We start from the raw sequence: 15521 nt of genomic DNA on the forward strand, positions 1-15521 counted from the left end.
TAATATTTCCGTGACTTATATAGGGAAAACCAGAAGGTTTAGTGGAGTAAACTAAAAAACAAAACAAAAAGACCAAAATTTGAGGATTATCTCTGAAATCTGTTCCGTATGTTTCATTTCTAGGATAGGTGACAGCTAAGATCTTCAGTTTCAAAGTTCTATGAAAGTGCATTCAAGCCATCTATTGAGTAACTTTCAGTCTTTAGGGTATCTTAATTATTTTAATACGGATTTGCGTTAGGTTTTTTTGGGGGGGGGGTTGTTTTGTTTTTTGAGAAGGTAGGATTGGTAGGATTCTAGTCCGTCTATGTCAGTGGTTTTCAAATGTGAGCATGCAGTTGATTCACTGGATTCTGGCATTAAAAACACCTAGTGGGCCCCACCCCCAGCTCCTCATTCAGGAGATACACTTCTATAGGTCCCAGGAGTTTGCATTTCTAGTAAGTTCCTAGATGGTGTTGATACTGCTGGCTCAGAGACCACAGTTTGAGAAGAGGCCTAGATAGTCTGCAGTAGCTACAAATAATGAACTGAAAGCTTACTGTGGGCTAGGTACTGTTCTAGAAGTTTGGCAGTTTCTGTCTCCAAAACTTGAGTAACCTTGGTCGCCATTTTATAGAGAAGAATTTGAAACTGGGAGAGGTTAAGTTGCATTATTTGTGCAAATGTCTCACAGCTAAGAAAATGGAGCCAGGATTAGAATCTAGGCAGCCTGTTTTCCAATCCTAGGCACTTACCCCTTTTATTAGGATAGCTATTGCTTTACAAGGCTAAAATTACATACTTAAAATTCTGAAATACGTATCCTAAAGTGCTTTGTACTTACATCTGAAGATAGACAAGATTTTATTTTAAAATATAACCACATGTTTTAAAAATAAAATATTCTGAGATAACAAGGTACTTGGAAGGGTAACAGATTCCTTTATCTGCTCCTTTCAGATAAGTGGAAGGTCAGCCAACTGGGGATCCACTGATAGAGGGAGTGTTTTCAGGATTCAGAGAAGACCCTGAAAATTAGGCAAAAGGACAGGAAGTTCTGGTGGTCAGATAACACATTCAAACTGAATAAAGTCCAGAGTGCAAATGCTGAAACCCTGGATCTCATTCAATGGATAAATATTTACTGAGCACCTCCTACAGGCTAAGCAACTGTGCCAGGTAATGGGGAAACCAAAAGGCCAATCCTTTCAATGAGCTAAAGATGATAACAAATATGAGTTCTTTGAAGCCAGGCACTGTTTTAAGTAGTCAATTTGACCTAATTAGCACAAAACCATATAAGGCAAAAAGAATGATATTCCATGTCTTAAGTAGAAAGTAACTAAAGTCGATTTCTGAAATACAGCAAAATGAACACTAGTAAATGACATGGGATGAGGAAAAACCTGATTTCATATCTGAGTTAGTAACCGAGCACACGTAGGAAAAGTTACCAAGTTATATTTTTTCTCTCCCCAATCAGGGTAGTATTTATAGAGGACGGATCCCTTATACTTTTAATGTATTAGAAATGATGCCTTAACCCATTCTTTTCCCATTCTGAAGATGGTTACTTTTTTAAATGACAAGGCCCAGAGAAGTAAAAGATGAAGCCACCTGTTCAGCCGAGGTTAGAGTTGTTCACTGGGGCAAATTTACACAATAGCCAACCACCCAAGGAGGAGCTCCCGTTACAGGCCACGTTGAGCGCCCGGGCGGGCCCACTTAGCGCGCGCTGTTCGGCATTTTCGGGCGGGGACAACAGGCTCGCTCCAGAAAAGGCTCCATCTGTAGGCTCCAAAGTTCGGGCTCCGAATTTCTGCGCGATTGCTATCCCTGGTAAAGGGATAACTTTACCCAGGAAAGCCAGACTTTTAGTTTTACTTTGTCCCGAATCCCCCCAAGAGCTTTTACGAGAGATCCTAACGGGTCCAGTACAGCAGCTGGCTCGGGAAGGCCGGTCCCCTCGGAGCCGGTCGGGAGGAGCAAAGCCCGGGGGCGGAGACTGCGGGCCCCGTGCGAGCCGGGGGGCAACCGGCGCTTCCCGAGGCCCGGGCGGGTCTCCAGGCGCCAGGCGGACGGACGCCGCGAGCTCGGGAGTGGCGGGCGGGCTCCCGGGGCGGCGGCGCGGGCTCGCGGGCGGCGCAGGAAGGGGCGGGGGCTCGCGGGCGGCGCAGGAAGCGGAGGTCGCGGGCGTCGGCGCTGCGCCCGGGGCCGCGATGAGCTCGGCGCCGGGGCCCCGCCGGGCTGGGCCTGCAGGTAGGCGGGGGCCGGGCGGCTTCCGAGGGCGGCTTGCGGGGCCCGGGGGGCGCTCGGGGCCGGCGGGGCAGCGCGTTAGCTCTTCGGTCTGTTAAGGCCCCCGGCACTTGGCCCGGGCCGTCGGGGCCGCCTTCCCAGGCGTCTGCCTTCGAGGGCCCGCGCCCGCTCCTTAGGGAAGCTCGCTTTTGGAAGTTGGGTCCAGGTGTTCCTTTCTCACTCCAGGGACTGCGTGCGTCGCCCTGAGAGCATAGGCGGCCCGCGGGAGCCCCCGGGCAAGGCGCTACCTGACCGGGGCAGCCCGGGCCGTGTGCATCCCCGCGGGAATCACCTCTTCCTCCGCGGCTGCTACGCGGACCTGCGAACATTCTTCCCTGCCACTATCTCTGATAGCTCTAGAAATTTCGAGCCGGCCATAGTTAGAAAGAAGGAAAAGAAAGAAAAGAAAGAAAGAAAAGAAAGAAAGGAAAGGAAGAAAGAAAGGAAAGGAAGAAAGAAAGGAAAGGAAGAAAGAAAGGAAAGAAAAGAAAAAAGAAAAGAAAAGAAAAGAAAAGAAAGAAGAGAAGGTTGAACCTGGCAGAGTGCCTTACGCCCGCTCTTTAGTCTCTGCCGCGCCAGGCCGGCTCGCCCGGAGCAGGTCGTAGGAAGGCACCTTGGCCATTGGGGAGCCGCCTTGGTGGGAGGCGCAGTGCAGGCCCGGGGCCACTCCCATTGTGGATTCCGTGCCGAGGCGGGGGTCCAGGAGGCCCACCACTTTCAGGGCACCCCCCCCCCCATTCTTTTTACCCGTCGCTTTCCTTTTCCTACCTGTGCCCTTTTCTCTCCATTCCATCCCTTTTTTACTGTGAGGCCTGACATACTTTACTTAATATAGGATGATTTATCAGATTCTTAATAGGGAATATGGGTAGGTTTTCATAGATATTGCGGTGAATGAAGATGGTGACGCTAGACACTGGAGAAGTCCGGAGAAATGAACCCTTGGTTTAGGAAGGTAGCTGGCCTCTGTGTAGGAGGACTTTAACGTGGCGACCAGCCTGCAGAGACTTTGGTTTATAGGCGGACCTGGCCTTCAGTCCCAGCTCCCCTGCACTGTCCCGGAACAGGCCTGGGGGACTCTCCGGATCTCTGCCTCAGGGACTGTGGAGCTGAGGGAGAGAAGGTATGTAAAGTGCCAGGCCATCAACAAATGCCAGCTGGCAGGACTATCTGGAGGGATTATCAAATCCAGGTGAGGAGAAGAAAAAGGAGTGACTGGTTTTGTAAAACATTAACCGGCTTGAGCAAAGAGGTGATGGGTGCATCATGGTGAAAAGGAAGATTGCCTGAATCAGAGGCAAGAAGTACAAAGAGGTCAAGAGTCAAGTTTAATGACGGACCCATTTTTGATAAATAGGTTATAGATGCACAGGAATTTACAAATCTGTTACATAGGGTATCTCCATTAAATTTTACTTTTTCCATGTCAACAGAGCCATTTACTCTTTTAGGCAGTAAATTTGTATTCCTGCAATGTGATGATGACACTTGTTAAAGTGCGTCCTTTCTGAAGGTTTGCCTGCCGAAGACATCCACTTAGAGTGACCACAACAGAGTCACGGTGTAGTATTTTCTGCAGAGCCTGGGTGAAATTTATTAACTCCAGTCCAGTTTTGGAACTTAGGTTCTAACATCTATGTCCATCACTTTCTGGGTTTTTTTTTTTTTAATGATTTTATTTATTTATTCATGAGAGACACACTTAGAGAGGAAGAGACATGGGCAGAGGGAGAAGCAGGCTCCACACAGGGATCCCGATGTGGGACTCGTTCCCAGGACTCCAGATCACACCTGAGCCAAAGGCAGCGGCTCAACCGCTGAACCACCCAGGTGCCCCCGCTTTCTGTTCTGATTGAACAAATTGCTAGAAGAGAATGGCAGCTGGACCTGGTCATTGTGGGTTCTGCAAGGTGCAGGGTGCCCTTAGATGGGGTTTGAGCTGGCGAGGGTCAGAAATAAGTTCTCAGAGTCCAGTTTCTTTCTGCATTCATAGTACTAACAGTAACAACAAAACACATTTTAAAAGTCCCTCAGAGATTGCCGTATCTTGAAACTGAATGTTATTTTAAGTTCTCTGGAGCTACTTGAAACTAGCTATCTTTCCTAAACCTATAGGTCACGTCTAAGCTGAGGGCAGTGTTTGAGACCAGCCAAATGCACAGCTTAAATTACACCTAGCCAGGAGGAATGCTGCAATTCCTTCCTTGGACTGTAAAAAAAAAAATGGATTTTTTTCTTTTGCCTGGAGGACCTTATTTATTTACATATCTGTGTCCCATATTAGCCTGAGAGAAACTTAAGGACATTTCTCATTTGTATAAAAAATGAATTTTAACGACCCAATCAAATGTGCATCTCCAATGTTTTCGCCCTCGATGATGTGAGTCAGTTTGGTGACTGGCCGTTTGCACAGCTTCCACCCGCTGCACTTCAAGCTGCCCTAGTCTCCCCAGTGTGGAGCAAAAAGCGGCAAGAGGTGAGCTCCTGGGTCTGCTGCCCTGTGCACCGTGTTAGAGATGGTGCTTTCCAGATTGGGCAGGTTTGGGGGGAACGAATGAGGTGATGGTCCTTCACACAAGGATTGAATGTGATCAGTTTGAGATGTGTTGTGGAACTGGTTTAAAGGTAAGGAGGTGCAGGGATCCCTGGGTGGCTCAGCGGTTTGGCGCCTGCCTTCAGCCAGGGCGTGATCCTGGGGTCCTGGGATCGAGTCCCGCGGCGGGCTCCTGGCATGGAGCCTGCTTCTCCCTCCTCCTGTGTCTCTGCTTTTCTTTCTCTGTGTCTTTCACGAATAAATGAATTAAAAAAAAAATAGATAAGGAGGTAGGTCCTGGAACCCTTTTGAAAATGGACAGAGACAAAATTCCTGTGGCTTAGTAGGGCAGTGTGGAGAGTAGGAAGTGATCCCGGTGGGTGGGGTGAGAGGTGGGCAGTATGCAGGGTAGGGGTCTCCTTCAGCGCGGAGGGTGAGGGGTACTTGGGTAGGATTGTGTGATGTAGGAGGACTCTCCAGAAGAGTGGTGTCTGCAGGAAGAAGTGTCCTGGGCGGAGCAGTGTCGCAGAAGGTGTCCGAGAGGGGCACCGGGTGGCTCAGCCGGTGACCTGACCGTCTTCCTTCGGCCCAGGGCGTCATCCCGGAATCCCGGGATCGAGTCCCGCGTCGGGCGCCCTGCAGGGAGCTGCTTCTCCCTCTGCCTGTGTCTCTGCCTCTCTCTCTCTTTCTGTGTCTCTCAGGAGGAAATAGATAAAAATCTTAGAAAAAGTGTCCTAGTGAGTGAGAGGCCGCCGGGCCTGCAGTGGGCGGCGCGGGGCAGCAGCGAGGGGCCCCGAGGTCGCCTGGCGGAGCCCAAGCCCGGGGAATACTAGGGTATTCGGCAGAGCAGGGGTGAAGCGGCCAGTGGCCGAGGGGCTGCGCGGCGAGGACGCCCGGGGGCAGCGGGGGCTGGTGGGGAGCACCCACGTCCCCGCAGAGCAGAGGGGGCGCGCCCAGGGGAGCCGGGGCAGAGCGCGTCTCGGCAGGGAGGGGCTGCCGGGCAGGGCAGGGGCGCCCAGGCCCGCGGAGCGCAGGGGGCACCGGTCCGCACGGCTCGCGGGGGGGGGGGGGGCGGGGGAGGGGCTGCGGGGGAAGCGCGCGCCGTCCCGGGTTAGTCCCGGGTTGGAACAGCCGTGGTCGGAGGAGGGAGCAGGACCCTCCCGGCGCCGCCGAGGGAGAGGGCCTGACCGGCTTCCGGTAGCGACTTCGAGGGGAGGAGCGGCTTGCTACACTCCCAATGCTGGTTTATTCATTACTTTCCCTCCCTTCAGGGCCGTTAGGTCTGTTAGTGAAAACAGGGCCACGGGTGCCTGGGGTGCCTGGGGTGCCTGGGCCTCGGCTGTAGAAGATGCCGGCCCCCTGCTGTTCAGTGCACGAGCCGCTGGCCGCCGTGGTTCTTCAAATTAGGGCTCCGGTGACTCAGCTGCCTTGGGCTCAGGTCGTGATCCCGGGTCCTGGGATCGAGTCCCGCCTCGAGCTCCCCACGTGGAGCCTGCCTCTCCTCCCTCCGCCTGGGTCTCTGCCTCTCATGAATAAATAAAATCTTTTTTTAAAAAAATGAAATTAAATGAGAAACTGCCTTCCTTGGCTGCGCTAGCCCCAGTTCACATCCTCAGCCACTTGTGGCCTGCGGCGAGCATATAGGACAGCAGATGTACAGAACGGTTCCCTCGCTGCAGAAAGTTCTGGTGCACAGCACTGTTCCAAGAGTAGGGAAGGGTTCAGTGAAGGGTGGCCCACAAGGTCCCTGTCACGTGATGGGTTGCAAGTGCCAGTGTGCCACTCAGGAGATCCAAAATTTAGGCCTTTGCCCTTGCCTCTCCCCTTTCCCCGCCCAGACCTCTCCCTCTTCCAGGTCAGGGTAATCCGGTATTAACCACACACGGTGTTTCAGTTCTGTGTAGAATGTCTTCGTTTACAGAGATAGCTGCAAAAACATTTTCTGCAAAACATTCCCGTATTTCATTTGCTCTAGTCCATAGTTCTGCGATTGCATTACTCTGTTTCTGTAGGCATATTCTGCAGTGAACGCATTTGCATCGTATTTTCTCTATTTCTCTTGATCGTACACTTCCCATTTTGCAAATGAGAATTTGGGGTGAGAAAGTTGAGCTGTCAGTTTATCGTTCATTTATTATTAAGCAGCTTCCCTTCCTTGCCCCCCTTCTTTTCATATACTTTGACATTTATTTTTTATTTTAAAGATTTTATTTATTCATGAGTCACACTCAGAGAGGCTGAGACCCAGGCAGAGGGAGAAGCAGGATCCCTTCAGGGAGCCTGATGCAGAACTCGATCCCAGGACCCCGGGATCACGACCTGAGCCGAAGGCAGATGCTCAACCACTGAGCCACCCAGGCACCCCATATACTCGACATTTAAGGGTTTAGGGCACGGGAGTTTTGCTGTGTTTTACCACAAGTCAAAAAGTAAATTAACAAAATTCAACTTTTTTTTTTTAAAAGATGAGGAACAAAATGTGACGGAAACTGATGCCTTCTATAAGAGGTAGGAATGTGCTCTTTCCTAATAAAGATCTCTTCCTTTGCTGATCATGACCAGTCCACAAGAAGCAAGAAGGGGGGGCCTGGGAGTGAGTAGAGTGGAGAATGACTGAGTGTTAGCATTGGAACAGGGGGCTCGTAGACCTGGGGGTTGGCTGCCGCCCCTGGTCATGTGAGGACCTACACTGATGTTCAAAATATTTAGGAACTGGTGTGGCGCAGACCCTGGAGCCAGAGCTGGGCCTGGGCAGGCTGGTATCCCCAGTTCCTGGACCAAAGATACCCCTGGAGGGGCCTGGGCGGGGGGTGCTCGGGATGGCTGCTGTTTACCAATCAGTACAGAAATATTTCAGCGTTTTCCTTACCAGTTTGGCTGTGAGGCTTTCCCAGTGCACACCAGTAGCATGTCAGCCTGGCAGGGGAGGGGAAAAGGGCAGACCTGTCTGCCCCACATGTGGGTCTTGGGCATAGAGCTCGTTATTTAGTGTGACTTAAAGTGATTATTGTTTAAACTTCTCATCAACAGAGAAATGTTTGACCCGGAAGAAAAGTACAAAATGGACCACAAGAGGAGAGGAATTGCTTTGATCTTCAATCACGAGCGGTTCTTCTGGCACCTAACATTGCCGGACAGGCGCGGCACCAGCGCAGACAGGGATAATCTCGTGCGCAGGTACTGGTTTTATCTACATGTCACAAGGATGGGACATTTACAGGATACTCGTCAGAACTTGTTCCTACCAAGGAAATAACAGAGCAAGAGTGTCTGAAGGGGAGCCTCGCTTGGGCAGAGCAGCCCATGAGAACTGGCCTCAGTTTTCTTCCTAACTCTCTTCTATTAAATGTTAACAGGCTCCGCATCATCACATACATATTTGCATAGCAGATGACAGTATCCTAACTTGAACCGTTATAAGTAAATCCTTTCCTACTGTGGGTGACCAAGGGAAACCATCATTGTCATATTTCATCTTTTCTTTCCCAAGATCAATTTATAGGTCATAAAAACATGTATAGATATATGTATTCCAAGTAAATATGGGTATGTGACAACTTTGAATAACTCATAAGCTAATATCCAGTTTATCACCAGGTTTTCAGAACTAGGATTTGAGGTGAAATGCTTTAATGATCTTAAAGCAGAAGAACTACTGCTCAAAATTCATGAGGGTGAGTAGTTTTCCTATTTATCTTCTGAGGGGATTAGTATCCTATCTATAAATACATCCAAATACTTAACTGTGTTGTAAAACAAAAAGTCTTACCAACTAATTTAGCATGGATTACAGGTCTGGTTGTGCCTCTGCTTATATGTTATTACCCACCAGATTCAGAGACTTTTGCAAAGTATTATGCCTCCAAACTTTGTATTTAGCATACCACTCGTTACAGTCTGTTATTTTAGAAATGAATGAAATGGCCTCATTTGGCAATTAAAAGTCAAAGTGCAAATACTACAGATGCTGGGCAGCTTTTTTTTTTTTTAAGATTTTATTTATTTATTCATGAGAAAAACAGAGAGAGGCAGAGACACAGGCAGAGGGAGAAGCAGGCTCCCTGTAGAAAGCCTGATGTGGGACTTGATCCAAGAACTCCAGGATCACCACCTGAGCTGAAGGCAGATGCTCAACCGCTGAACCACACAGACATCCTTTTTGAGGGTGGGGGGTGGTCATGTTTCAATTCACTCCTATACCCAAGTTTTGTACTGGCTTCAAAATATTATGGCTTCAAAATATTTTATTTAAAAAAAATGGTTTTACATATATTGTCTCTAAATTTCTACATCACTATGCAGTAGGTACTCTAACTTATGTTTATCATAATTACTGCGTGCCGTGGATTTTCAAGTCATTTGCAATGGACTGTTATAATTATGTATTTATGCTGCAGAGGTTTTTAAAAAATGAGGTGTAATTGATGTGTAACATATCAGTTTCAGGTGTACAACAAAATGATTCAGTGTTTGTATACATTGTAAAATGGTGACCACAGTATGTAGTTGCCATCTGTCACCATAGAGAATTACAAAAAAAATTTTCTTGTGATAAGGATTTTAAAATTTTACTTAGCAACTTTCAAATATATAATACAGTATTATTATAAGCACTAGGCTGTGTATCACATCCCCATGATTTCTTTTATAATTGGAAGCCTGTACCTTTTGACCCACTTTATCATACCTAATAGCAACCACCAATCTGTTCTCTATCTGTGGGTTTGGCTTGGTTTTTTTTTTTTAGATTCCACATGTAAGTGAGATCGTATGGTATTTGTGTTTCTCAGATTTATTTCATTTACCATAATGACCTCAAGATCCATGTTATTGCAAAGGCCAGGGTTTCCTTTTTTATGGCTGAAGAATAATCAGCTATAAATGGATATATATATATGCACACGTACATATATTTATATCTGTATATCTATATCTCATTTTCTTCATTCATTCACTGATGGACACTTAGGTTGTTTGCATATCCTGACCATTGTGCTTCAGTGAGCATGGGGGATGCAAGTGTCTTTCCAAATTAGTATTTTCGTTTCCATCAATAAATTCTAATAGTGGAACTGCTGGATCCTGTGGTAGTTCTGTTTTTATTTTATTTTTTTTTAATTTTTTATTTTATTTTTTTAAATTTATTTATGATAGGCACACAGTGAGAGAGAGAGAGAGAGAGGCAGAGACACAGGCAGAGGGAGAAGCAGGCTCCATGCACCGGGAGCCCGACGTGGGATTCGATCCCGGGTCTCCAGGATCGCGCCCTGGGCCAAAGGCAGGCGCTAAACCACTGCGCCACCCAGGGATCCCAGTTCTGTTTTTAAATTTTGAGTCTCTGTACTAGACTCCTTTAATCTATAAATCATTTTAATTTTAACTGGCTACTTACCAGGTTTTCTACTATATTGCTCATAAGGTTTGGAAGTTGTAAATGCTGCTGACATACAGCGAAGCTGCTACATTCACTGGGGGTGGCGACAGCACATAGCAGTTGTTAATTAGTAGTTGCTTGGTCTTTCCCATCTGTTCTCAGAAGTTCTCTGCTAATTCAAAGAAACTTTTATTACACAATAATCCCATTATGTTTTCTGTGTCATTATTCTTTGTTGTAGAAGAGCTAATGAAATTTGTTTAAACTTTTAGTAGGTTTTTAAAAATCAGATACAGTATGGTTTTGATTAAAGACTAAGTTATGTTTCCTTTTTACATTTATTATAATAAATTTTCCTCCTCCATCATATGTAGCTTTATTCTAGTGTTAGTAAATTGAATTTTTTATATGTACATAATAAACATCTTTATTTCTTTGTGAACTCTTGGGGGACTTTTACAGCATCAACCTCTAGCCACATAGATGCCGATTGCTTTTTATGTGTGTTCCTCAGTCATGGTGAAGGAAATCACATTTATGCATATGATGCCAAAATTGAAATTCAGACACTGACTGGCTTATTCAAAGGAGACAAATGTCAGAGCCTAGTTGGAAAACCCAAGATATTTATCATTCAGGTAAGACTGATTATGTTACAATCTTAACTGTAAGTCCATGGTTTTGCACATGTGATTATAAAGAACTAAAGCCAATTTTGCAAAGTAATTTTCTCCATTAATTGGAAAGGCCAGGGCCGCTTTGGGTTCCTAGCCAATCAGAGTTGCAATTAGTTAGCAATTCCCATTAGTAGTAATTCCTTCTTAAGAAGGAATAAATAATAAAGATTATCAGTTTATTAATAGATTGACATTTGAAAGGACTTAAAATAACCAATGTGCCACACTCTGGCCCAGCCAACGTCAAGGGGAGCTGCCAGAAAAAGGGTCTCTTAAGAGCACCACGCATGGAGGCCAGTGGGCAGAATGCAGGTATTCTGGGGCTAGCTTACTTCACCCTCTCACCTTTACCTTCAACCAAACTGGTATTAGGGATAAAAATGTTTGGGCCTGAAACATCTCATTTGGCACATCAGTAAGGAATTTGCACCATGTTCCAGTGCCTGCAATTCTGTATGTATAAACAGCATGGAAGGCATGGCCACATTCCACCTGCCATAAAGCCTTAAGGGGAGGGAGTAGGGGATCTATAAGAATGACCCATGGTTTTTGTTGTGACAACAGCATTGGAGTATCTGTCACATACAGTTAGAGTTACAGCTCTAGAACATAAGGCAGGGCATGGGTTGGAGAAGTACATTTGAGAGTAGTGAGATGAATGGTCATGGCAGCCTTGGGAGTAGATGAGTTTGCACATATCAAGTATAGCTTGAAAAACGAGTGTAAAACAGAAACGAGAAAGGAAAGACACTGAGGGGGATGGCCCAGCAAACGGGAAAAATCAGGGAAAATCATGACATGAGTGCTTCATGAAAAGGAGTGCCAGTACCGACAGAGACAAGAGAATTAGAAATAACTAGCAAGCTACTATGTGGGGATAGACACAAAGGAGGAAAATATTTTGCCAAGTTATTTTATTCCTCTGTGCCTCCGATTCTTCATCTGTGAAACGGGGAGAAAATAGCACTGCCTTATGGGTGGCTGTGAGGATAAACAGCCGCCTAACAAATGGAAAAAGACTGAACAGTGCCTAGTACATGCAAGCCCTCAATAAAGGCTAGCTCTCAGCTGACTGTCACTGATTTGGCAAGTGAGAGCATCAAAATTCTAGGTGTTTTATATGACCTAGAGGAAGACAGTGGGGAAAGTAAGTTCTGAAAAAAAGCCTGGTAACGTAAGATTAAAATCTCCCTGTAAAAATGGAGTATTAGGGGTCTATTTATCTGAGCACTGAAGTCACTCAGGACTTTTTTTAAAGCTTATAACTCTTCAAATACCACTATGAAATTGTATTAAATTTACAAGGTCTGCCGGAACAAAGTACACAGCTTGAGTGGCTTAAACAATATAAATGCTTTTTTTTTTTTTTTTTTTTTTTTAAACACAGTTCTGGAGGTTAGAAGTCTGAGATCAAGCTAGCAGTTGTCCTTGGCTTGGACATGGCAGTCTTGTCCCTGTACCTTCACATGGTCTTTCCTCTGTGCATGTCTGTGTCCTAATCTAAGACGCTAATTATAAATTAGAAGCACAGTAGACCTCATTTTACCTTAGTTACTTTTTCAAAGGCCGTGTCTCGAAATAGTCACATTTGAGATTCTGAGGGTTCGGACTTCTACATATAAATGGGAGGGGGTGACAAAATTCACCCCATAACAGTCATTTAAGAGTAGAAATTAATGTCAGCCTTTGTGTGATTCAGGATTGGTGGATAAGAATTTGAGACACTCTGAAGTACAAGCAAAAAGAAAACGGCACATGAAAAGATGTCTTCTCAGGTCAGGTGGTAGCATTTTGACAGTTTATGGCAGCAGCTAAGCAAGCACAACCCAGTCTGGGAATATATTCCCTAATTCAATAGAAACACTAGGCAAGGGGCACCTGGGTGGTTCAGTCAGTTAAGTGTCTGCCTTTGGCTCATGATCCCAGGGTCCTGGGATCGAGTCCCACGTTGGGCTCCCTGCTCAGCAGAGTCAGCTTCTTCCTCTCCTTCTGCCCTTCCCCCTGCTTGTTCTAATAAAAAAAAAAAAAAAAATCTTAAAAAAAGAAATACCTTAGGCAAATACCATAGCCTTTAAAAAAAGGGGTAGCATCCTGGTGCTATAGTGTGGTTAATCCATAAGAAACCTTAGAACCACAGAGGCTTTCTCTATAGCATACCTTTCCATCCACACAATCTGGTATACAGTTGAGGAAGACAGTTTTTTGAAGACATTAATTAAAAGAAAACCTAAGTAGGGAAAAACTGTCAGCTTAATTTGCTCCAGAACTTGACAGCATGGTTTCTGAATTACCTATAAAGGGGCTTCTGTTGATGCTGATGTGGAAGTGTGCTAAATTCTACATTCACTGTAAGTATTAAACACTGGGAAGAAAAGAGTAGGTAAGAAAAGACAGTGGTTTTCCCTCCTCTTCTCCTAGGCCTGTCGAGGAGACCAGCATGACGTGCCAGTCCTTCCGTTGGATGTAGTGGATCATCGGACAGACAAGCTGGAGGACAACGTAACGGAGGTGGATGCGGCCTCAGTGTACACGTTGCCTGCTGGAGCGGATTTTCTCATGTGTTACTCTGTTGCAGAAGGTGGGTGGCTGTTTAATACAAACAAAGACTAGGCCTTCCTCAAAGACTAGGCCTTCCTGACTCGAGTTCCTGTAAGTTTTCCCTGGGCTTCAGACTGGTATTTTTGTCAGACACCTTGATTTGATACTAAAGTTCACAGTCTTAGAATAGATTTCTTTGCTCACATGGCAGACGGTGATATAGGAAATATAAAGTAACTTACAGAAAAATCATTCCTGAGAACCATGTTAAGTTATAAGTCAGATTGAATATTAGCTGCCTATTCTCCGTTGATTGTGCTGGTGTCATGATAATATTCATGGAAAGCTTTGTTGAAGATACTTTGAAGATGGTTCTTCCTTGCTCATGCAGCAGACTATGTTTTCCTTTCTAATCTCATGTGTCAGAATTACCACTGGGTGACTATGATCTTAGGAATTTTTACGAACTAGAAAAACCCCATTTTCAGAAAATTGTATAAATTAATCCCTTTTCCCATATGAGACTAGTCAACTGAGAAAAACTATCACAGACACATCTTAACTCTGCAAAAATTTTTGAGAACTTCTATGGTGCTGCATTATAATGGTGTTTTTCAGTTAAAGTAACTGAAAGCCAAAAAAACCTCAGTGCCCTTTTTCCTCCTTTTAGGTTATTATTCTCATCGGGAAACTGTGAATGGCTCATGGTACATTCAAGATCTGTGTGAGATGCTGGGAAAATTTGGCTCCTCCCTAGAGTTCACAGAACTACTCACCCTGGTGAACAGGAAAGTTTCTCAGCGCCGAGTGGACTTTTGCAAAGACCCAAATGCAATTGGAAAGAAGCAGGTTCCCTGCTTTGCCTCAATGCTAACTAAAAAGCTGCATTTCTTTCCGAAATCTAAATGATAGAATCTGTTTCATGTATCTATATTCAAAACACATTTTCCATCTTTTTATATAAGTAAGTATCATTAGGTTGAAATTTGATACAGCAATTTAAAATGTCTTAATGGTGTAATGAGAACTTAAAAAAATAGTTCCTATTGGTATTAGACATGGTGAAAGGGTTTGATATATGTGAAATGAAGTCCTCAGGGAATTACTATAAAGTAAAAATCCACAAGCGTTTGTAATACTTGATTTTTATAGTGAATCATGAGGTTAGTCAAAATATCTGGCTGGATTCAATTTGTATTTTGTGAAGCTTTTTTATAAATGTTTTATAATGTTTTTAAAGATTTTAGAAACCCAAAAATTAGTTGTTTTCCCTTAATAAAATATTTGAAATTCATATTTTAATTTTTCTAACTCACATTCTTATTGTGTAATTCAGAGTAGACTTGTTTTACTCGGGCATACAAATTCATCTACACATGGATTATCACTTTAAGATCTTATCTATTTGAGGGATGCCTGGGTGGCTCAGTGGTTGAGCATCTGCCTTCAGCCCAGGGCGTGATCCTGGAGACCCAGGATCGAGTCCCACATCGGGCTCCCTGCGTGGAGCCTGCTTCTCCTTCTGCCTGTGTCTCTGCCTCTCTCTCTCTGTCTCTCATAAATAAATAAAATCTTTTAAAAAAAAAAAGATCTATTTGAGAGAAATCATGCATGGGGGGAGAGGCAGACCCCCCACTGAGCAAGAAGCCCAATGTGGGGCTCAATCCCAGAACCCCAGAACTCTTGACCTGAGCTGAAGGCAGGCGCTTTACCAACTGAGCCACCCGGGCTGCCCTGGATTATCACTTTTTATTTTATTCTCAGTGCTCCATCAACCAGCCATTCTCTCCCCTCCTTGGGCTTCCCTGTTTCCTGAGACACAACAATTCTGAAATTAGAGGCCATTGTAGGATTACTAATCGACCTAAGTTAAGTGTTCAAGTGAAAGGAAGAGTCACAGGTTTCTCACTCTAACTCAAAGGGTGAAAATAATGAAGCTTGATGAGGAAGACATGTTAAAAGCCCAAGATGGGCAAAGAACTATGCCTCTTGTGCCAAATAGCCAAGTTGCCAATACAAAGACAAAGTTCTTGAAGGAAATTAAAACTACTACTCCAGTAAATATATGAGTGATAAGAAAGTGAAACAGGGGCAGCCCCAGTGGCTTAGTGGTTTAGCGCTG

General features: G+C 45.2%; 1 protein-coding gene and 1 long non-coding RNA gene across 3 annotated transcripts; one reads left to right on the top strand and one right to left on the bottom strand.

The window, feature by feature from the left end:
- Window positions 1-715: 715 nt before the first annotated feature.
- LOC111093579 lies at window positions 716-2178 on the bottom strand. The gene is made up of 2 exons (XR_005382653.1): window positions 1600-2178; window positions 716-1010 (listed from the first exon to the last, which is right to left on the bottom strand). It is a non-coding gene; the product is annotated as an uncharacterized LOC111093579 (long non-coding RNA).
- Window positions 1575-14701, top strand: CASP6 (caspase 6). 2 transcript variants are annotated; one of them, XM_038581918.1, is made up of 7 exons: window positions 1575-1821; window positions 7276-7318; window positions 7841-7987; window positions 8408-8484; window positions 10647-10822; window positions 13280-13439; window positions 14070-14701. In XM_038581918.1, the coding sequence occupies exons 1-7, from the start codon at window positions 1590-1592 to the stop codon at window positions 14306-14308; spliced, it is 1074 nt and encodes a 357-aa protein (XP_038437846.1). In that variant the 5' UTR covers window positions 1575-1589; the 3' UTR covers window positions 14309-14701. The 2 variants fall into 2 exon arrangements, with proteins under 2 accessions (XP_038437846.1, XP_038437847.1); XM_038581919.1 differs by lacking the exon at window positions 1575-1821 and adding an exon at window positions 2093-2241.
- Window positions 14702-15521: the final 820 nt, after the last annotated feature.

Source organism: Canis lupus, chromosome 32 (assembly GCF_011100685.1).
Source record: "Canis lupus familiaris isolate Mischka breed German Shepherd chromosome 32, alternate assembly UU_Cfam_GSD_1.0, whole genome shotgun sequence".
Lineage (NCBI taxonomy): Eukaryota > Metazoa > Chordata > Mammalia > Carnivora > Canidae > Canis > Canis lupus.